Source organism: Primulina tabacum, chromosome 9 (assembly GCF_025594145.1).
Source record: "Primulina tabacum isolate GXHZ01 chromosome 9, ASM2559414v2, whole genome shotgun sequence".
NCBI lineage: Eukaryota > Viridiplantae > Streptophyta > Magnoliopsida > Lamiales > Gesneriaceae > Primulina > Primulina tabacum.
In genome coordinates this window covers 32348972-32371385 of record NC_134558.1, presented here as the reverse complement: position 1 = coordinate 32371385, position 22414 = coordinate 32348972, and the positions used below count along the sequence as shown (strand labels likewise).

Sequence of the window (22414 nt, the reverse complement as noted above, 5' to 3'; positions counted from 1 at the left end):
GTTAGGGTACCCAAAATTTATTGAAAGCATAAAAACAGCAAAAATAATTAGATTCTTGTGTTTCTATGGGCAATGATCTTTGGGGTTTGTAAGTCGGGTACTGTGTAAAAGATTAGGAAAAAAGTTGTATTTTTTGGTCTTGAATGTTTTTTTAATGTGATTTTGGTATTTTATGCTATAAAATTTCAGTTGAGTTTAAAGTGGTAAAGAAAAGTCAATACAACTTAAATTGGTCAACATAGTAAACAATAGGGTTGATCAAAATCATTTATTATCCATCCGAACATAATTGTATTGTACCGTTTTTTTCTTAATATTTTATAAAAATGGTGATTAAAAATAATAATCATAAACCTTCATCACATACAAGGTTCGATTATTTTTTGCCAAGAACCACACTAAATCGTTTCGTCTGAACTGTTTATTATAATATTTGACCTATGATTATAATAATTTGTAAATAACATATTCAATTAAAAAAAAGACGGCATTCACCATATCTCATCTATCTTTAAAATTATTATGCCTACAAAAAGAAATCGACATCTTCTTAATTATTCTTCATATTAGTATTGGATTAGAGTATTTATTTGTTATACTACAAATATTTTGTTTGGAGTTTGAAAATAAAAAAAAAAGACAAAATATTGTTAATGTCATTTTATTATGAGTGACTTGTTGTACTTAATTCTTAACTTAGTTTTGAATTTTGATTATTATTTATCTAATTTTATATTTGTATGATTTGAGCTATATTTTATATTTGAAAGAGACTATGTTGTTATTGTTTTTCAATCAATTTAAATAAATATTCTAATATTTGTCCATAAAAAAACAAACGATCACTTGAAATCGCTCAAAACTTTAAACTAATTCTACATATAAAATTGCAATTATTATTTTTTAAAAATACTAATATACCTCATATGACAATTCATTTTGAATTTTTTTTTTTAAAAAACCACAAAACCACATTGCGGTCATCCCAATATAAAACAAGTTAATAATTTGCAATTTTATACCTACAATTTATCTCAATCTAATTTTTTTGAAGTTTTTTGTTATCAATTGAATTATTTTAAAATTGAATATAGTTATTTATTTATAATCTAACATGTACGTAATGAAAACTTCATTATCAATTCTACGATAATTTTTATGAAAATATTTTTTTATTTTTTTTATTCTACTAAATTAATATTATTTTTTTAATAACATTTTCTTAAATATATATTCGATAATATAATATTGTACGTCTATATCAATAACTATATTTTATTTTTTGATAAATAATTATTTTCCGCTCTCCTAATAAAATATTCTGGCTCCTCTCTGTTTACTCTCATTGTTATTTAAAATAAATTATTATGGTTTAATTTGTACAAATACTAACCATTTGAACAAATACACCCAATTCACGGATCAGTTCGAATCACAGATTTACGTACAATTCAACTTTATATGATTTAAATTAAAATTCAAAGTATTCAGTTTGAAATTCGAAGTGAAAGTCATTTATTTTTATACATATTCAACGAATTTTTCTATGTTACATCTATAATATTTTTTTATGTGACATCAACTTCCGCTAAAATATAAGAGACTCGCATAAACTAATACTAATTAACATAAAAACAAATAATATTATTTTTAAGAAAATTAAATCAATTAGAATTTTGGGGTATAGAAATACGTTTTGCATCATAAAATATTAACACAAAACTAAATTATATTGGTATTTTTTAATATAAAAATAGATCAAATTAAAATTTTGAGGTATATAAATAAATTACATTTGATTTTTTTTTAAAAAATAAAATATATTGAGGTTTTTAGGTGGGTAGTAAAGTTGGTATATCACAACGTCAGTATCGAACCGAAAAATAAAACTTATATACCGTACCGAAAATTGCGTTATTAAAAATATTTATATCAATACCGTACAAAAAATTTTGGAATATCGAGACTTGGTATACCGGAATTTTCGGTATGCATATATTTTTCTTATTCTTATTAAAATTTGTAAATTTATTATAATAAATAAATTTAATAGATTTTTCTATATATTTCATAAATAATATGCAAAATCAATAAATCAAATATCAAAACTATTATTTTTTCATCTAAAAGATTACTAATGAACTTACAACCGAACATGTTCACGAGCTAACGAGCCGAATACTGTAAAGCTTGAGTTTGGTTTGTTTATCTTAACGAGCCTCATTAAACGAGCTCAAACGAGCTTTTATCGAATCGAGCTTCGAATAGCTCACAAACGGTTTGGTTCGTTTACATCCCTACTTGTCGTGGCTAGCATGTATTATACTTTTATTCGTATTTATCTTTTAAATTTTTTAACCTTTTTTTACGTGATTCCACTGTCACTTTTAAAATTTTACACATTTTTTATAATTCTCATGTCAAACACTATGAAAATAATCCAAAATTAAATTAGGAGAGTAATGACTTGGTCATATTATTATACTGATCGAAATGTGATTGATGATGTCCGGGTCGATTGAATGAGTTGGGTTGGTAATATGTTGAACAGAGATGTGTATTTTTCCTATAAAATTTTTTGACCTAATGGGATGAGTCCGGGTGACTTGGCCCGTACTGTAAGTACTCTTGAAGCTCGGGTGGTCTGGCATGCTATTTACTGTAAGTACTCTTGACCAGATAGGATGAGCTTGAGTCAAATGATCTGCACACTCAAACAAGAAAATGTAAGTGAGGCCTCCGAAGGGTTTTCCGGCGTGACCACTTCGACGCTGAAGTTAGTACATGGCTCATAAGTAGAGAAAATATTTATTGAATGCAGTATAATCAATATCTCATGTCCCGAATGAATGAGCAAACATGCGTACTTATAGGGGAGAATATGAAGAACGCCTGGACACTGTTTTTGATTAGATATTTACTCATTCCATGCCTTCTGACAATAAGCATGACGACCCATATTGTCCCTGATCTTGTCATAGATACTGATTTGTCATGTCAATGATTATGAGGTATAGTGACCCATACTTATGAGCCCCACTCTCATTTCCTCATGGTCGACCTGTGTATGAAGGAACCGACTTGGACGGTTCTTGCTGGTGTTCGGTTAAGGTGAGCCCGAGTCGGATGACCTAGAAAACATGGAGAGAAATAGACCTCTCAATTACCAGTGGACAGGGTCCACGTTCACTTAACTTAATCTTCTTGGGTACCCTTCCCTACCTAGCCAGGGAAGACTTGAATGCGCTGCAAGTGCCGGGGATTCCAAGGGCTTCCCTGACTGGCCAGACACCTTTTTCTCCCGAGCAATATCATTCAACTCTGTCTTTGCCCAACCAAAAATATGAGCCCGAGCTTGTATGAGTATAGTGTTTCTATATGCTTCCTGGGTTGCTGTATGCCCGAGGTTGTTTAAACATATTACTCTTTTTTTTTTACCCAGGTTGACTTTCACCTAATATCCTCTTGACTTATTGGGACCAACTCTGGACCGGTCCTACTTTGGTTTTCCCTTCCTGCCCAAGTCCGAGGATGATCCGGACCCTTTCCAGAGCAACATCACTCCCTACTTAAATATTCAGGCTATAGTCATACTTGTTGTCCCAATTAGTCATGCTTTGACTCTGCCGAGAAGATAATTAGTTATTTCTTTCAAATTGGCTCCTACAAATGAATACGAGCAATTTATAGAGGATGACATCTCTGCGGTCATGGAAGACTTCTATAATCTGGACAAGATCATTGACTTTTTGCATGATGAGGCGATTCTCGGCCTCAGCCCCTCCATTGTACTTGTTCAGCTATTGATGAAATTATTCATTTTCTAGTCAAATTTTTTCTTTCGTGAATTTTCGCCAGTTAGTCGGGCTAATTGCGGGGTCTTGATCAATGATCGAGGAATAAGTAGCTCTAACACTTTGTAAAATTTTCTAACTGTTGAAAAGTAACTAGGGCCTCATGTCTTCTGGCCTTGAATAAGGTGTCAGGGCCTCATATCTCATAGGCTTAGATAAAGTGTCGGGACCTCATTTCTCCAGACTTAAATAAGGTGTCGAGACCTCATGTTTCTCAAGCTTGAATAAGGTGTTGGGGCCTCGTGTCTCTCTGACTTAGATAAAGGACTTCCCCTTATCATACCAGGGCGTCATGCCTCTCGAGATATTTTGGTTGTTTTCCTGAGATGCCTGGGAGATATCTCCACCTCTTCCTCACTACAAGAAATTCTGCATACAACAACGCACATACGATAAGCGATTTGTGAAAAACCGTTGTCGTATGTTTTTAACAACGGTTTTAGCGAAAACTGTTGTCTTTTGGGGGTCAAAGACAACGGTTTTTAGGGTCAATGACAACGGTTGTATAAAACCGTTGTCTTTGAACGTTTTTTTAGGGTCAATGAAAACGGTTCTATAAACCGTTGTTTATTAGCGTGTTTTCATGGACAATCGACAACGGTTAACAACAATGGTTTTGGGAAACGTTGCCATATTTAGCGCCGGATTTTCTAAAATCGTTGCTAAATCGCATGTTTAAAATTACCGACGGTTTACAAAAGCATCGCTAATTTAGCGACGGTGTTGTTGAAACCGTCGCTAATTTTAGCGACGGTGTAAAGCCAAACCGTCAGCGAAATTAAAACATGCGACAATTTTTCAAATACCGTCGCTAACCAAAAACCGTCGCAAACTATCTATAATTTTCTCTTACACAATTTTATCGCTTCACACAAAACTTAAAATTTTTCTCACCACTTCATGACACTTAAAGTTTTTTTCTCTTACACGATTTTACTACTTCACAACACTTAAATTTTTTATCTCTTACACGATTTTAGTTTTGATTGTTAGTTTTTTTTAGATTTATTAAATTATTAGAAGTATTTTTTTATTTTTCAAAACAAATTAGCGACGGAAATCTTGATTAAAGACCGTCGCTAAAAGTAGCGACGGCTTGATTGCTAACCAGTCGTTAATTTTAGCGACGATTTAATTAGCGACGGTTTTGAATAAAACTGTCGCTAATTTTATTAGCGACGGTTTTCAAAAATCGTCGCAAATTCTACCTACAACAACGGAAAAAAACCGTTGTCGTTGAACAGACTTTCAACAACACCCTCAGTTACAATAGTTTTAAAAATGCTACAAAAACGGATTTTATCCGTTGTCGTATGCCATTTTTGTTGTAGTGCCTCCTCTTGTGGGTGGTTTTGGCGAGGAGGTAACATGTCTGCCATTGCATCTTAACCAGCCGTCGCTAGCCACTTTGCCAGTTCTTCCGGAGCAATAGTGATGGTTGGTTGAGGGTCACCAGGGATCGGATTACCTCGGAGGTCCTCTGAGTCTGTGGTCTCTCTTCCAGAAGAATCCCTATGAGTTGAATTTTGAGTGAAAATTATATCTAGGTTTATATATATGATTCTCCACACACGATGCTAATAATAATGCTCGGGTCGATTGGGTGAGTTGGGTGGGCAATTTACAGGGCAAAGATATATACTTTCCTTGTGAAGATTTTTGACCTGATGGGATGAGCCTGGCCTGAACTGTACTTTGACTACTCTTGACCGGGTAGGATGAGCCTGGGTGGCATGCCCTGCATTTACTATGAGTACTCTTGACCAGATATGATGAGCTCGGGTCAGATGATCTGAATACACTCAAACATGAAAATGTCAGTGGGGCACTAAAGGGTTTGTGTGGCCAGTCGAATGCTCAAGTTAGTACAGAGCTCACTAAGTAGAGAATAATTTATTGAATGCACTATAATGCAATATCTCATGTGCCAAATGAATAAGAAAACCAGCGCCTGGATACTGCTCCTGAGTTGACATATAACTATGTCCTACATTCTTACAGTAGGCATGACGACCCATACTTTCTTTGGTTTTTTCATGGGCACTAATTTTCATTTTAATGATTACGAGGTATGATGACCCATACTTATGGACCCCGCTCCCATCTCCTCATAGTCGATCTGAGTATGAAGGAACTGACCTGTATGAAAGGTGAGCCCGAGTGGATAGCCTGGAAACATGGAGGGGAACAGACCTCTCAATTACCAGTGGATAAGGCTCACAATCACTTAACTTAATATTCTTGGGTATGCTACCTTGCTTGGACAGGGAAGACTCGAAAGTGCTGCAAGTATTGGGATGTCAAGGGCTTATCTGCTTGGCCAGACAATTTTTCCACATGGGCAGTATCATTCAACACTATCTTGCCCGACCAATAATATGAGCCCCGACATGTATGGGTCCTGATATGCTTCTTGAGTTGCTGCATACCCGTGGTTGTTTAAACATATGTTACTCTTTCTTTACCTGAGCTGGCTTCCACTCAGTCTCCTCATGGCTTCCCGGGACTAACTTTGGACTGGTTCTGCTTTGGTCCTGTCCTCCTTTCCTGTCCAAGTCCAAGGATGATCGGAATCTTTCCCGGGCATCACCAGTGATACTTCTGTTCGACGTTCACAAACATCAAAGTTCATGTTAGACACTAGAGAGTAATGATGATTCACACTGTTATAACGATCAAAATATGATCTTTATGTTTGCCAACTTTAAAGTTCATGAATAATAATGATTCATATAGTTATAACCATCGAAATATGATGTTTTTGTATGCCAACTTTAAAGTCGTGTGTACACGCACAAATACTAGGGCATTTCACAGTTCAATTTATGAAACAGATGTCCAACTCGAATTAACGCATGAAAAGTTTTACTTTTCGTGTCAAAAATGTTTTTGTTACTGTGAGTATGAATTAAATCAACTTATTATATAATAACTTTTCATGTCAAAAATGTTTTTGTTACTGTGAATATGAATTAAATCAACTTATTATATAAATATAAATATGTGATATTATATTACACTGTGACGTGAATAAAATCATATTTTGTATAATAATAAAAAGAGAGATGAAATATGGTGTAAGTTGAGACCGGAAGTACAAGGCAAGCACGAAAGCTGATTGTTCTTTGTTGGGACAATACCAGCAGCTCGAGTGTGTATCATGTGGGGCCTACTCAAAAGGTGAAATTAATTGTCTGCTGAGGCGCATTAAGCCGACAATCGGGGCCCACCCCATCTTGTCTGCCTTCGCCCACCGGTTTTCTTTTCCTTTACCCTAAATCCAAAGGAAGCGAGGACAATCACAACCCCACCCTCAAAACATTTCGTTTTACTTCGAAGGATTCTTGTATTTTTTTGAGTAACAATCGAATCTTTCTGTGAAGAATAAGATTCTCACGGAGGAGAAAACGGCGGCGGCGGCGGCGGCGGCGGAGTAGTTTCAGGTGGCTCGGTTTAAGGTTTCGGCTTTGTCCAGTGGAACATCGTGATGTCATCGGAGGCATTCTCTTCGTACATGGATGAATCTGAGCTGGAGTTGGGCCTAGGTCTCAGTCTTGCAGGCTCCGGCTGCAGCGGTGGAAATTTCATGACCAAGTCTTCAGCAGCGCCGCTGGCCGCGGTGGCGGGAGGTCAATGGGATCATCAGTGTGCAAGAATCTTGACTGCTAAAGATTTCTCATCTGTAGCTTCATCATCATCTTCCTGTTCTTCTGTCACCAAAAGAACAGCTGAACCTTCTTCACCTCCTGGCCGCTCTGGAGTCAGGTATTATCTTTTCTTGAATTGAAGCTATTTTTTCCCGTTCTGTCAATCAAATTTTATTTTATGCGAAATCTTAGATATTTCGATGTTAATATTTTGGCTCTGCATGATCAGATTTTTTGTCTGAATGGTGTACTTTGCATAAGAGATGGTGTCGATTGTTTTATATATGTTGTGATTTTGATTTTATGATGTTTCTCTAAGAATTATTTATGACTTGATTCTTGCATAATCCAGTACATAAGATCATATTCATGATTCTATCTTTGGAGAGTGCAATGAAAAAATATTCAAAATTCTAAATGTAATTTTTCTGAAAATTCAAGTTTGCCAACCCAAATATATTAGACTGCCTCCTTGACTGGATCATTCCCTTTTGGAACTTCCTGGATCCGGCCATGATAGAAAGCAATATACTTCTCTCAACATGTCATGTTCGGCATAATGGATTGTGAAGTGGATTGGCACCTGGAACTGGCCATTATGTTTCTTGGCGTAACCTTGCCGATAGACCTTGTTTGTTGGTGATGCTGTTACACGTCTTGTTATTTTATTTTTGTCAAAAGGAATTTATTCTTAGATAGTTGGTAAATTAGCATAATATCGATAGTTTTCGATTTAATAGGAAACGCCTATATTGTATGAGCGCAACTGATTCAAAGATGTCTCAAATGTTTTCTTTGATGGGATTATTCTTTTACTGTGAGTTTTACTTGCAGCAGTCATGTTGTGGGATGGCCTCCGATAAGAACTCACAGAGTGAACAGTTTGGTAAATCATACAAAATCGCCAGCAACCGAAGAATTTAATCTGGCTGTTGATAAACGTAAAATCAAGAAACATGTTGTTGATAAAGCTGTCTTTGGAAGCACCAGGAGCTGCTATTTTGTGCAGCAAATTCGACCCTTAAAAGCATCATTTTTGGTGAAGGTGTACATGGATGGGTTCCCTATTGGAAGAAAAGTAGACACGAGTGCCCATGACTGCTACGAGACTTTAGCTCAGACAATCGACAATATGTTTAGTTTCAATGAAGGAGTTGACGCAATACGTAATTAATTTACCATCCTTTTACTTGTTCTGATGAAGTATCAATATTTTTTAAAATAATTTTCTTCAACAGCCCGAGACTTGCGAGTTATTGTGTTTGTTTGATCCAATGTTGACTCCTACGTTCCAATTATCATTTTCTACCCCTAAACTGTACTTGTGTAATAAATACATTCCAAACGAGGAGCAACACAGCTCAGAAAATTGGTACTGAAACAAGAAAGAAATGCATATTCCAGTACTTGGTCCGCCATAAATGTTTACTAGTGATTTTCTGATATGGCTAATGAATTGAGGGGTAACGACTTAGCTTACTGAAGCTGGAAATTGAATAGATTCGTAATAAATCTGTATTCTGAAAGCAATTTTCAGTATGACAGTGTATAAAAATTCCAGCTTTGTTGGAAATTTTAGTTTCAAGTATTTCCTTTATCGAGTTTCAACACTCATATGGTATGGTATCTCTCTTTTTTGTTGAATTATCAACTGATGGTTTTACCTTTATTAGGATCAAAAGTGGAGGAGCAAGCAAAAGGACCTGCAAGATTGTTGGGTGGTTTGTCCGACTTTGTGCTCACATATGAAGATAAAGAAGGCGATTGGATGCTTGTTGGTGATGTCCCGTGGGAGTAAGGCCTCTTAATACTACATGTTCTCTAGTTAGTAGTTTAGAACTCTTGTTGTATAACAATTTGAACAACGATCTTCATCCACCGTTATCGTATAGATAATGGAGCAATAAAGTAGACCTGTCACTGCAACAATTTCCCGAATGATCGTGTGTGTCGGCATATGTAACATGATATATGTGCTGTTGTGAGTTAGCACTAGCTATAACTTTTGAATACAACTAATGCTCTGACATACAATTGGTGTAAGTTGATGCAATTATTAAAAAGTGGGAAAAACATTTGCTCCTCCGATTCTTCGTGGCTAAATATATAGTAGTAAAATATTTGAAACGTGTCGTTGTCTGGCTTAAACGTATTTAAGTGATATCATTATCACTAAATGTAACTTTTTGTACAAAACCACAGGTGCTATGTAATCAACATCATGCTTACATCTGATGGTCTAATGGTTTTTATCTTTTGTATCAGGATGTTTCTAAGCTCTGTGAAAAGACTTAGAATTACGAGGACAGCCGATGCTAATGGACTTGGTACGGACGAGGTTTTCTCTGTTGATTTTTCCATGCCCGCTTGATGTTTCCTTGTGTTTGCATGTCCTTTTATTCTCTTTTCTGGTGACAGCTCCAACGTCCCATGAAAAGAACAGGAGACAGTTATCAACACGAGTATAAGATGATGGAGAAACTCTATTCTCAAAGAAGATCTTGGTGCGCTTTTCTTTCTTGGTTTTGATAACTTTCAGGCCTTACTAATACTTATTTGCAACAAAACAGAAGTGATTTGATCTTTTTGTGTAGGTATATATATACCGGGGTTGTCTTTTGTTACATTGTAAGTACGAAAGCATATTGTGATTGAGCTCAGATCTTTATAAACTCACAAGCTACTAAATTCCATCTCTGTGAATGAAAAAAAATGTGAAATCAATTTTTATACTGGCTGTGTTTTTCATTTTATTTCATCTTTTCGGGGCAATATTTACCTGATGGTTGAATCTTTAATCAATGGTATAACAAGATAAACTACAGTATTATTTGCAAGATGAATCAATCCTCCCTATACCCCTCCCAAGTCCAGAAACAAAATATCAGAACCTCTGATCTCTTAGTAAAAGCTAGAATCGAACAACCATGGCCGAAAAGCAACTTTTAATTATTTCTCAAAGAACGCCATTTACAGGTGATACACTGAATATTGGCTTGTCCTTGTCATCAGCAGCATTTCCTCCTGTGCAGCTGCTACCTTTTCTCCGAGGCTTCGCTTCTTCAAGAATAGTTAAAACATCTCTCATCGAGGGTCTATCCTTGGTAGTTTCGCTGTACAAAGTATAGCAATTCTTAGAACTAAAAGCATCTCTTCTTGAACGTGTTTGGTATTTCCTACACTGGAGTCTAAAGCTTCTTCTAGTGGCTTGTTTTCACGCATCTTTTTACGTATCCATTCGACAATATCTACAGATTCTCCAAATTCAGGCTCCAACGGTCTCCTTCCAGTGAGAAGCTCCATCAGTACTACACCGTAGCTGTAAACATCGCTCTTCTCGTCAACTTTCAACGTGTATCCGTACTCTGTCAAGAAAACATGTGAAAAAAATCTTGAAATTTGACTGAAAATTGATGTTATTAACATAACAACAGAAGGAAACACATTTTGTAACTCACCAGGGGCTATATACCCATAAGATCCTGCAACCATTGAAACTGTCTCATTCTTTTTAACCATCATTTTAGCCAACCCAAAATCAGCAATTCTTGCCTCAAGATTGACATCAAGCAATATGTTGTTCGACTTCACGTCTCGGTGTATTACAGGTGGATGACAATCATGGTGGAGATAAGTGATCCCTTGTGCTACTCCAAGGGCTATATTATATCTTGAAACCCAATCCACCAGTATTCTTTCTGATTGTTTTCCATGTAAAGCGTCTCCAAGGCTACCGTTTTGCATAAACTCGAAAATGATCATTGCATCAGAATCATTGTGTAGAAATCCCAACAGCCTTACAATATTTCTATGCCTTAATTTTCCTAAAAGATTTACCTCTCCTAGAATATCACCACTACCTTTTAATTCAATATCTGTAACCCCCCTCCGCAGCTTCTTGACAGCAAAAGAGGTGTTTAATCTCTGTATCTCAGCTTTATAAACTGTACCCGTTGCTCCCAATCCGATCACATTTGATTCCTTGATGCAAGATAGTATGTCATTGCTGTTGAAACCAATTTTTTGAAATGCCATTAGTCTCCAAGGCCATTTCCCATTGCTGGTTTCGAATCTTTCTTCAAAGCAGTTCCCATCCCGACATTTTCGGTAAACATACAGAGATGCAAAACCTGCCAGGAAAACACCTAAAATAAGTGAAATTCCTATTAGCCATCCTCCAAGAACGTGTTTGTTACGCAGGGTTCGTTTTTCCGATGAATCTGCTGCATTTTGTGGGCATGGTGGAAGCACGCCACCACAAAGACCTGAATTTCCTTCAAGGTCATCAGGATTGATTGTTCTTAACATCCCATTCGCAGGAACAGGCCCCTCCAGCTTGTTGTAAGAAACATTAAGCATTTCCAAGGCTGGAGAATTCCCGAAATTTTCAGGTATCCCTCCAGTCAGAGAGTTGTTTGACAGATCCAGGACAGCCAATGAAGGCATGCTTGCAATTTGCTTTGGAATAGGTCCAGTTAACTGATTGTTTCGAAGGTTCAGAGATACCAGTTTTTCGCATGAAGCAATGCCAGCTGGAATGCTTCCATTGAAGTGGTTTGAGGAGAGATCGAGCACAGAAAGCGAACAGTCTTGGAACTGATCTGGGATTTCTCCTACCAAATCATTTCCCGAGGCCATGAATGTTTGGAGATTAGGAATGGAGAGAATCAAATAAGTTAAAGAAGATTGAAGGTAGTTTCTTGACAAATCAATGAACAAAAGTGAAGTTGACGTTGAGAGGTCATGTGGGATTTGGCCTGTGAGATTGTTATTTGCAAGCTCAAGCCTTTGAAGTTTGCCAAGCTTGCCAAAACCAAAGGGTATTGTGCCCGAAAGATGATTATTTTGCATCCTGACACGAACTAAAGATTCACACGTTGATAAACCAGAGGGAATTGAATCAGAAAAGGCATTGTTAAATAAAATAAGCTTAGTTAGATTGCCTTTACTGCACAAATTCGAAGGAATAGGACCCGAAAAGGCATTTGATGAAACGTCCAGCCATTGAAGCGCGGAATGTTGGCCTAGACCACTTGGCAAGGGGCCTGATAGAGAGTTGTTCCAGAGCTCAAGAACCTCCAATTGAGTCAATCCTGCAATGGCAGCAGGAACCGAACCTGACAACCGGTTTAACATCAAATTCAAAAGCTGCAAGTTCCCAAGATCAGCTATTTGGGCTGGAATTTCACCAGATAGCATGTTGTCTGAAAGATCCAAAACCTGCAATGAAGTCATGTTCCCAACCTCTGGTGGAATCTCGCCTTCAAAATCGTTTTTGTACAGAAAAACAGTATTCAACCGCTTCAATTTTCCCAGTTCTGCAGGTATTGACCCTCCAAGATTGCCTATTGCCAGATCAAGATACACCAGATTACTAAGATTCCCAAATTCTACAGGAATCCCGCCTTCAAACTCATTATATCCAATAACAACGGTCTCCAAAGCCGCCAATTCGCCAATCTCCGCCGGTATCCTCCCTGTCAAATTATTCCCCGAAAGCCCCAGAAACTTTAATCTCCTCAAAGTCTTGTAATTTTTTGGAATCGAGCCTTCAAAGAAATTCCCTCTCAAGTCGAGACTCTCAAGAAAAGTTGCATTTCCAAGATCTTCAGGCAAATAACCGGAAAAGTTATTTCCAGAAGCATTGAGGGCCACCAATCTAGGAGCCATTCCAAGACCAACAGGGAACTGGTTAATAAAAAGATTCTGACTCAGATCGATCCACTGAAGTTCAGTGAGATCAGACAAAGATCTCGGCAATGGCGACTGGAACCCATTGCAGCATAAGTTAAGAGAATTCAATCTCTTCAATCCCTGGATTTCATCATGAATCTTCCCGCTAAGATTCATACGAGAAAGATCAAGATTTTCAACAAAACCATCGGAGTTGCATTTCACTCCAGTCCAGCTGCAGTGAACTGAACTACCGGACGATGCATTTTCTTGCAATCTCCAGTTTTTAAGCTCATCCAATGGATCAACAAGACTTGCTTTAAGCAGCAGCAGTATTGAGGATTCATCATTGGATTCAATCGCCTCCGCCACCTTAGTGTGATAAAGAACGTAAAAACAGGTGCAAAAAGGCAGCAAAAAGAAGAAAAACCTGTTTTTCAACTTCATTTTGCTTTAAATTTTTCTGGGAATTGGAATCTTTCCTTAATTTTCCAGCATCTTTCCAATGTCAAGAATCATCAAGATTGATGACGGGGCTAGTGGGGTGGTGTCAGAAATCGAAACTGACTAATGATATATGGAAAACAGATGGGGAAGAACATGGAATGATTCATGATGATTGAAAAATTAATGATTTTAAAATGAATTAACCATGTGAAGATTAATTTTTTTACAAATAATTCATAACAAAAACAATAATTCGTGAGATCTCGGGTTCTGTAAAAGCTGTGGATACAAATAAAATTGACTCAGAAACTTTAGCTTTTCTTGAAATGTAATCCGACAGGAAACATGGCGATAATTTGTGACCAGGAGTCAAAATTAGTTGGTATACAAAGTTGATTAAAAAACAAGAATTTTTTATTCAGAAATATTCAAAACTTTTAACTAGAAAGAATAGAATTCAAATTGTGGACACCGCAGAGATCTTTTGGTTCTATGACCAGTCTGCTCTCGAGTTCAAATGCCATTCGAGAGGATAATATAGATACTTTAGATAGATTATCCTTTACTCGCACTGTATAAAAAAATGCCGTGAAATGTGGCTAATAATTAATTTTTTAAGGGATTATAATTAAAAACCTATAATTTGACGCAACCGAGAACTTTCATGAGCTTATATTATACACAAAATTTTGTTGAGACGATCTTATTGGTTAATTTTATAAGATAAATATTATATTTGGGTAAAGAGTATTACTTTTGACATTATTTTTATGATAAAAATATTATTTTTTTATTGTAAATATTGATAGAGTTAACTAGTTTCACGAATAAATATCAGACCGTCTCACAAGAGATCTGTTCATTATATATCTTACACGTTGTTTTATGAGGACATAAAGTATAAACTAGACACAAAACCTCTTATGAGACGATCTCATGTGTCAATTTTGTGATACTGGTATTTCATTCTAGTCATCCATGAAAAAATGTTACTTTTTATGTTAACAATATTACTTTTTATTGTAAATATGAATTTTGTTAACACATCTCATGAACAAAGATTCGTGAGATCGTTTCACAATAGACGAGAGGTCAACTGCTCATATTTACTATAATTGGTAATATTTTTGACATAAAAAATAATATTTTCTCATAAATAACCTAAAATTCATCTCATAAAAATAAATTGTAAGTTCGTTTCATAAAATTTTTGAGCTTTTTTTATCTTCTTGTTGTTCCTGTTATAAGTTTGCATATTCATTTCCGAACAATGTAACAGAAAAAGTAATGATTTAATTATTATTTTTAACAAAAAATTAGTTGACAAAAACTTGTGTGAGACGATCTCACGAGACGTATTTTGTGATAAGAATCTCTTATTTGGGTCATCCATGAAAAAAATATTACTTTTTTATATGCTAAGAATATTATTTTTTATTGTGAATATCGGTTGGATTGATTCGTCTCGAAAATAAAAATTCACGAGATCGTCTCATAAAAGACCTACTTAAACTAGCATGTGTTCTTATTTTGAGGAAAAATAATAATTTGCGCCGCTGTTTGTCAAAAGATTCTTTATGTGGTAAATTGTACCATACTCAGTTAGTTGTCTTTCAATTCAACTTCCAAGAATGACAATGATCGTATGGAGGCTTCTTAATTGTCAACAATTAAATAATTTAATTTTAGGAACAAAATTGAAAAAAATAAACACAAATTATTTAGGTGTCCTGTATCTAATATGTATGTATATCGACCTTCCAGAAAAAACAATATCTATAATAATTAAAATATTATATTTGATTTATATTAATGTTTTCATTATAGATTTGACGATCGAGTCGGTTTATAATAAAATAGTGGTTCATCTAGTCCATAAATTTGATTTATATCAATGTTTTCATAATTGCTCCGATGATCGAATCGGTTTACTTTAAAATAGTGGTTTATCCGGTCGTATCAAAACATTGTTATATTATATAAAATAAAATGTTAAAGATTTTGAATGTGTACATAAATAATAAAAAAATATATTCATTAATGTTTAAAAAATCAGATAAGCTTTCATTCTAGTAAAATAATAGTTTTAATAAAATTCAAAATCCATATAATTACACATATAAATAAATAAAAAAAATTAAAAAAATATGAACCGGTTCAATATCGGTTCGACTGGTTCTTAATCGATTTTATCGATAAAACGATTTTGAGAGTTGACCAGATCAGATCCATAACTGATATCTTGTCAAACCGGTCGGTCCAGTATTGAAAACAGTAGTTTATATATATTTTTGTGTGTGTTGAGAAAAAAACGAGTAATAATATATTATTTTAAAATAAAAATATTTTCAACATTGTATTTTTTTTAATGAGATACCATGATTTATCATAATAGATTAATCAATCAGTTGAATAAATAATACTTTTCATTTTATCAATTCATACTACAAACTTTCAAACATAAAATATATTTAGTCGAAAATAGATAATAAATAACACTTCCCCGTATTTACCGAAACAGCAGCAGGACATGATATCATGTACATCGGAACTTGGTTAGGTAACATTTCTTAAAAAATATATATATATTTCAATAATTTCACATGCAAAATAAAAATAATTATTTGGGTGATATTTCACATGCAAAATAAAAATAATTATTTGGGTGATATTTCACATGCATGCATGTGGAAATAATAACACATAAACAAATGTGTGAATGGTGTATATCACAATGCCATGTGAAAATAATAGTTCCCATACATCACCATTATTAGAGAGAGACATATAAATATATATTTTTTATTTCCTTACTTCATGATTGAGTTTAAGGTGTAATATGATTTCAATTATTTATTTTCATTATACGAGTTATCGTGATTTATAATTAAAGTGTCGGATTAGTTTAGAAATATGTCTCACGAAATTGACTTGTGGATTGTTTTACGTGAATTTTTGTGATTGAACTTATATTATCTTCTTTTATTTTGTTTTTTATTCCCTACAATTTTTGAGTTAGAAGTTAAATGTATTAAGATTTTAAGAGTATTCGATAACTCGTTCCACCATCGTCGTATTTTATATTCGAAATTTTATGATATTGAGAAATGAAGCTCTCAGCTTCTACGAATGAAACCAAAATTTATTATGTGAAAAATAAATCTAAAAGTTCCAGTACAAAGCTCCTAGCTAGTCTATTTATACTATCCAACTTTTGGACTAAAGTTGCTATATGGTAAAACACGTTTTAACACTCCCCCTCAAGCATGGAATAGATCAAGTATTCCAAGCTTGCACGACAGATACTGATGTTGGCTCTTGCTCAACACTTTTGTAAACAAGTCCGCTGGTTGTTGATATGTAGGTATATACGACGTCTCGATTAGCTTGTCTCGAATCTTCTCTCGAACTAGATGACAATCGATTTCTATATGCTTTGTTCTTTTGTGATACAATGGGTTAGCCGCAATATGCAACGCTGCCACGTTGTCACAATATAGCTTTACTGGAAGCTTCAATTTCATTCCCATGTCTCTTAAAATTTCAACAATCCAAACCACTTCACAAGTTGTGTTTGCCATTGTCCTGTACTCGGCCTCTGCCGAGGATCTTGAAACCGTGGACTGTTTCTTGGTTTTCCAAGATATCAGAGATTCACCCAACTTGATACAATAACCAGTCACTGATCTTCTACTCATAGGATATGTGCCCCAATCAGAATCACAAAATGCTGTCAAGGAGAGTGAACTCTGGGAAGAAAGTAGGATTCCCTGTCCTGGTGCACCTTTCAAGTACCTCAAAACTCTTACAGCCGCTTCCATGTGAGATGTTTTAGGGTTGTGCATGAATTGACTCAACAACTGTACTGTAAAACATATGTCTGGACGTGTGACTGTTAGATATATCAACCTCCCAATCAATCTACGGTAAGAACCAAAATCATCGAGCAATGGATCAAGAGAACTCTTCTGTCCAATGTTGTCATCATATTCTTTTGTAGTTAGCTTCAGATTTTGCTCCATAGGCGTGTTAAAGACCTTAGCACCAGCAAGCCCTACTTCCGAGATGAGTTCCAAGGCATATTTCCTTTGATTTAAACAGATTCCATCCTTTGACCGAGCGACTTCAATTCCCAAAAAATACTTTAAGGTTCCCAAGTTTTTTATCTTTACTTTCGAATGCAAATAGTCTTATAGACTCGAAATTGAAGGCTCATGATTCCCAGTTATAACTATATCATCAACATAGACCAATAAAATGGTTATGAATTTATGTTCCTGTTTCACAAATAAGGAATGATCATGTGATGATTGTTTAAAACCAGCATGCCTCGTATGTTGAGCAAACTTCATGTTCCATTGTCTCGAAGCTTGCTTGAGACCATATAAAGATTTTGTTAGCCGGCACACTATCTCCCCCTCACTTCGAAGGCTCCCTTACTTCGAAGGCTAGTAGAATCCCCCCTTAGACTTCGAAGACCCTCAGGCAAGGACATGTAAATTTCCTCGTCGAGATCCCCTTGGAGAAAAGCATTTGTAACGTTCATTTGATAAAGAGGCCAATTACAAATGGCAACAATACTAAGCAAACAACGGACAGTAGTAATCTTAGCCACCGGTGAAAAAGTGTCATGGTAATCAATCCCATGGAGTTGGGTATAACCCTTTGCAACAAGGCGAGCTTTGAAACGGTCAACACGTCCATCAGCATGATATTTAACCTTATAAACCCATTTGTTGCCAATAGGAAGCTTACCAGGAGGCAGCGGAACAAGATCCCATGTGTGGTTTGCATCCAATGCCTCTAATTCTTGGGCCATAGCCTCTTGCCAACGGGAATCAAGTACTGCCTCTTTGTAAGTATGTGGTTCCTTGATGGAAGAAATGTGGGACATAAAAACTCTATAGGAGGGAGATATATTTGAGTAATTAACAGAATGTGTGATGGAATGGGGAGAAAAAAGCATGTGGTGTGAGGAGGAACATATAAAGTCTTGAGTCCAAATGGGAGGACGAGACTCTCTGGATGACCTTTGGATAGGTGGTGGTAGGGAAGCATCTTGGGAAGTAATATGTGTAGGAATGGAAGAAGAAGGAAGAGAAAGGTCCTCATCAGGAGACAAGGCTGGCAAAGAAGGAAAAATAGATGGAGGAGCACGAGTGTGAGAAAATGGAAAAATAGACTCATGGAACTTAACATCTCGAGAAACAAAGAATTTTTGAGTGGCAATATCTTGAAGTCGATAACCCTTTTGAGTAGATGAGTAGCCAAGGAAAACGCATGCAGTTGCTTGAGGAGCAAACTTGTCCCCACGAGGCAACACCGAGGCATAGCACAAACAACCTAGCACCCGCAAATGATAATAGGAAGGTGTGCTATGAAATAATGCCTCATAAGGAAATTGATTTGCAAGAAGGGGAGTAGGGATACGGTTAATGAGATACACTGTTGTGAGAACACAATCACCCCAATATTTGTGTGGGAGTGAAGCCTGAAGTTTCAAAGCACGAGCCACTTCCAGAATATGCATGTGCTTTCGTTCCACAAGGCCATTTTGCTGTGGGGCGTAAGGACAAGAGGATTGGTGAATAATGCCTAATGAATTGAGAAGGGTAGTGCATTCAGCCTGGAAAAATTCAGTGCCATTGTCAATCCGAATGAATTTGACAGTGGCAGAGAATTGATTTTGAATGAGAAGCAAAAAAACTTTGAAAGTAGGGAGCACATCAAGCTTTGAGTGTAGGAGATAGACCCAAGTGGCTCTTGAAAAATCGTCCACTATTGTGGGAAAATAACGCTCTCCATTGTACGTTGGTGTGTTATATGGCCCCCATACATCCAAGTGAAGCAACTGGAAGGTATGGCTGGACTCAAATGATCGCTTTGAAGGAAAGGGCAGTCTAGTGTGCCTAGATTGTGGACAAATACCACAATGAGGCATATTGAATTCATGAGACAAAAAGGAAAGCATCTTCATTCGAGAAATAGAAATGTGGCCAAGTCTTTGGTGCCGAAGAATTTCATTATTTTCATGACAAACATGATTATTTACAGCTGAAAACAAAGAAAGATACAAATGTACAGAATTATTCAAAGAACAGAAATGATGCTCTATATCCTTGGAGTGAAAGCTTGAGTTGTCTAGATGATATAAGCCATTCTCCTCTTTACCAGTCCCCATTATTTTCCCATTTGAGAGGTCCTGAAACACACAAAATTGGGATAAAAGGTGACACAGCAGTGATGGCGTTTTGTAAATTTGGAAACGGATAAAAGATTATGTTTGAAATCAGGAACAAAAAAGACATGGTCGAGGGTGATGGTATTGGTTATGTCAACTGGTCCTACATGAGTGATTTTAGTGGTATGACCATTTGGCAGTTGAATGGATCCCGTGGCATCAGCATATGGCAAAGAATTACGCAACATGGTGTGATGACCAACCATGTGAACGTTGGCCCCTGTATCAATTATCCACTTAGAGCCAAAAGAGGAGCTGTTACCTGCCATGTTAGCCGAAGCCATCCCTGAATCATCTGTTGGCTGGTCCTTCTCAAGCATCTTAAGTATGGCTGCATATTGGGCTGGAGTGAAGAAATTTCCAATTCCAATGCTAGAAGGTGTGTCAACTTGATCAACCATGGCTTGTGGATTCACTGAAATATTTGCTCTCACCATTGGTTTTCCTTTGTCATTCCAATCCTTATTGTTTTTCTGATTTATTCTTCTAGTTGGACCTTTATATAGTCTATGACCAGGAGGATATCCAACCAATTTAAAACAATTCTCTTTATTATGTCCAAGCATATTGCAATATTCACATCGAAAATTACCACGTCTCTTATCTTGTAGAGAGAAAAAACCAGAGGAAGGAACTCCTGATTGAGATGGTATGAGACTTAATATACTTCGGTGGGATTCTTCTTGAGAAACAAAAGCAAATGCTTGAGCTACAGTGGGAAGGGGACTCATCATCAAAACTTGACTAGAATGTACACATAGCTATCATTTAATCCTACTAGAAACTGGAGTAGTTTGTGTTGTTGGATATATTCCACATATTTCTTTGCCACTTCACAAGAGCATGTTGGCAAGACAACTAAGGACCCGAATTCATCCCACAACTGCCTAAGCTTCGAATAGTAAACAGAGATAGAGCTGTTACCTTGCACTAATTGTCCGATCTCCCGATGTAATGTAGAAATTCTGGAACCATTCACCTTGTCTAAACGTTCTCGTAGATCCTCCCAAACAGTGGCTGCATCAATGGAGTACACAATGCCCCCAAATATTTCCTTTGATACACTGTTCATTAACCAGGATAATACTATCAGCATTGCATCCGCTCCCACTGTAAAATAGTATTGGCTCCAGGTGCAGGTCGAGAGCAGCTACCATCAATGAAGGCTAATTTGTTTTTGGCGCGTAAGGCAATAACCATCGCTCGGCTCTAGATTCCATAATTGTCAGTGCCGATGAGCTGCTCATTGATCAAATTAAGACCAGGAGTATCAGATGGATTCACATACAGAGGATCATATGTATCAATTGAATGGGTGTTCGATCCCCATGGTGAAGCAGAGGTAGAAGCCATTACGAAAAAATTGAGAGTTGAATCTGGAAAAAAATAGGAGAAAGAACAATCGATTCACTTCGATTGATTTGTAAAATCCAGAGAATGAAGCTCGAGCTGAAGATCTCAGAACTCGGTAGTTAGTTGCTCTGATACCGTATTGAGAAATGAAGCTCTCAGCTTCTACGAATGAAACCAAAATTTATTATGTGAAAAATGTTTCTAAAAGTTCCAGTACAAAGCTCCTAGTTAGTCTATTTATATTATCCAACTTTTGGACTAAAGTTGCTATATGGTAAAGCACGTTTTAAGATATGTTGTTATAATTGTATTATTTGTCTACAAATTCAAGTTGAATGTACCATTGAGATCAAAAATCAAATTTCAAGTGATCTTATTTATTTATTTATTTAATTTTAGTTGTTGAGATGGCTTCACGTTGAATTGTGCAATTATGAGCAAAAAAGATTCATAATAGAACCAAATGTGATGCGATTGAACACGCGGCACGTGCAACAAACGTGGGCTCACTGATTTATGGGCCAAGAGAATCAACATATTAATTTTATGGGCTTATAATTGGGCCTTTGAAGTCACAAATACACTTATTATTCAATGATTTGACAACACGTTTGAGGTTTTTTTTTTTAAAAAAAAAACCCAAGACGTATAATATAAAATTAAATTCTGAATAATGACATAAAAATTTAAAGTAGGAGGAGATGTGATTCTTCGTAACAGACTAGCCATGGAAAGAATTTCTCTAGCCAAAGCGTGAACATCTTGATTCATTGATCTAAATACAAAAACAAAATGACAAAATGAGAAATCCAAAACTAGAATTTTGCAATTTTATGCTATTAAACTTAAAATTGATTTTCAAAACAATTACGTTTTGGTGATTTAATGTAATGCCTGAAGTAATATCACAAGTTGTTGATTTAGTAATATGAGATTACTAAATAATTAATGATTTTTAAAGAATGAAATATGACATATTCTGGTCATATGAAGTCCAAATGATTTGAAATTTGGATATAACGTAGAAAACTCAAAGATATAGAAATTTCATGTTTTGAGTTTTGGAAAATTTGATCGTTTGACTGGTCCAAAGCGATATATCGACGTTGAAAATGTTAAATATTTTAAAATAATATAATATAATATAATTAAAAAAAAAGAAAAATGATAAATTTGAATGTGCAGTCGGTGATTTCATT

General features: G+C 35.8%; 2 protein-coding genes across 3 annotated transcripts; one reads left to right on the top strand and one right to left on the bottom strand.

The window, feature by feature from the left end:
• Window positions 1–7051: 7051 nt before the first annotated feature.
• On the top strand, window positions 7052–10156 carry LOC142555264 (auxin-responsive protein IAA12-like). Of its 2 annotated transcripts, none has more exons than XM_075666043.1 (5): window positions 7052–7619; window positions 8336–8667; window positions 9175–9295; window positions 9767–9828; window positions 9920–10156. In XM_075666043.1, exons 1-5 carry the CDS (start codon window positions 7342–7344, stop codon window positions 9967–9969), a joined length of 843 nt encoding a protein of 280 aa, XP_075522158.1. In that variant the 5' UTR covers window positions 7052–7341; the 3' UTR covers window positions 9970–10156. The 2 variants fall into 2 exon arrangements, with proteins under 2 accessions (XP_075522158.1, XP_075522159.1); XM_075666044.1 differs by having other exon boundaries at window positions 7059–7619; window positions 8339–8667.
• Window positions 10157–10308: 152 nt separating this feature from the next.
• LOC142555260 (uncharacterized) lies at window positions 10309–14166 on the bottom strand. Its single transcript, XM_075666036.1, is given in 3 exon segments — window positions 10309–10603; window positions 10606–10866; window positions 10960–14166. Coding segments are annotated over 3 exon segments (3069 nt in total). The 5' UTR covers window positions 13622–14166; the 3' UTR covers window positions 10309–10457.
• Window positions 14167–22414: the final 8248 nt, after the last annotated feature.

Excerpts from the sequence above, each read along its gene's own strand:
- LOC142555264 (XM_075666043.1), top strand. The coding sequence starts at position 7,342 with ATGTCATCGGAGGCATTCTCTTCGTACATGGATGAATCTGAGCTGGAG. Across the intron at positions 7,620-8,335 it reads CCTGGCCGCTCTGGAGTCAG|CAGTCATGTTGTGGGATGGC; the intron begins GTATTATCTTTT and ends TTTTACTTGCAG. Across the intron at positions 9,296-9,766 it reads GTTGGTGATGTCCCGTGGGA|GATGTTTCTAAGCTCTGTGA; the intron begins GTAAGGCCTCTT and ends CTTTTGTATCAG.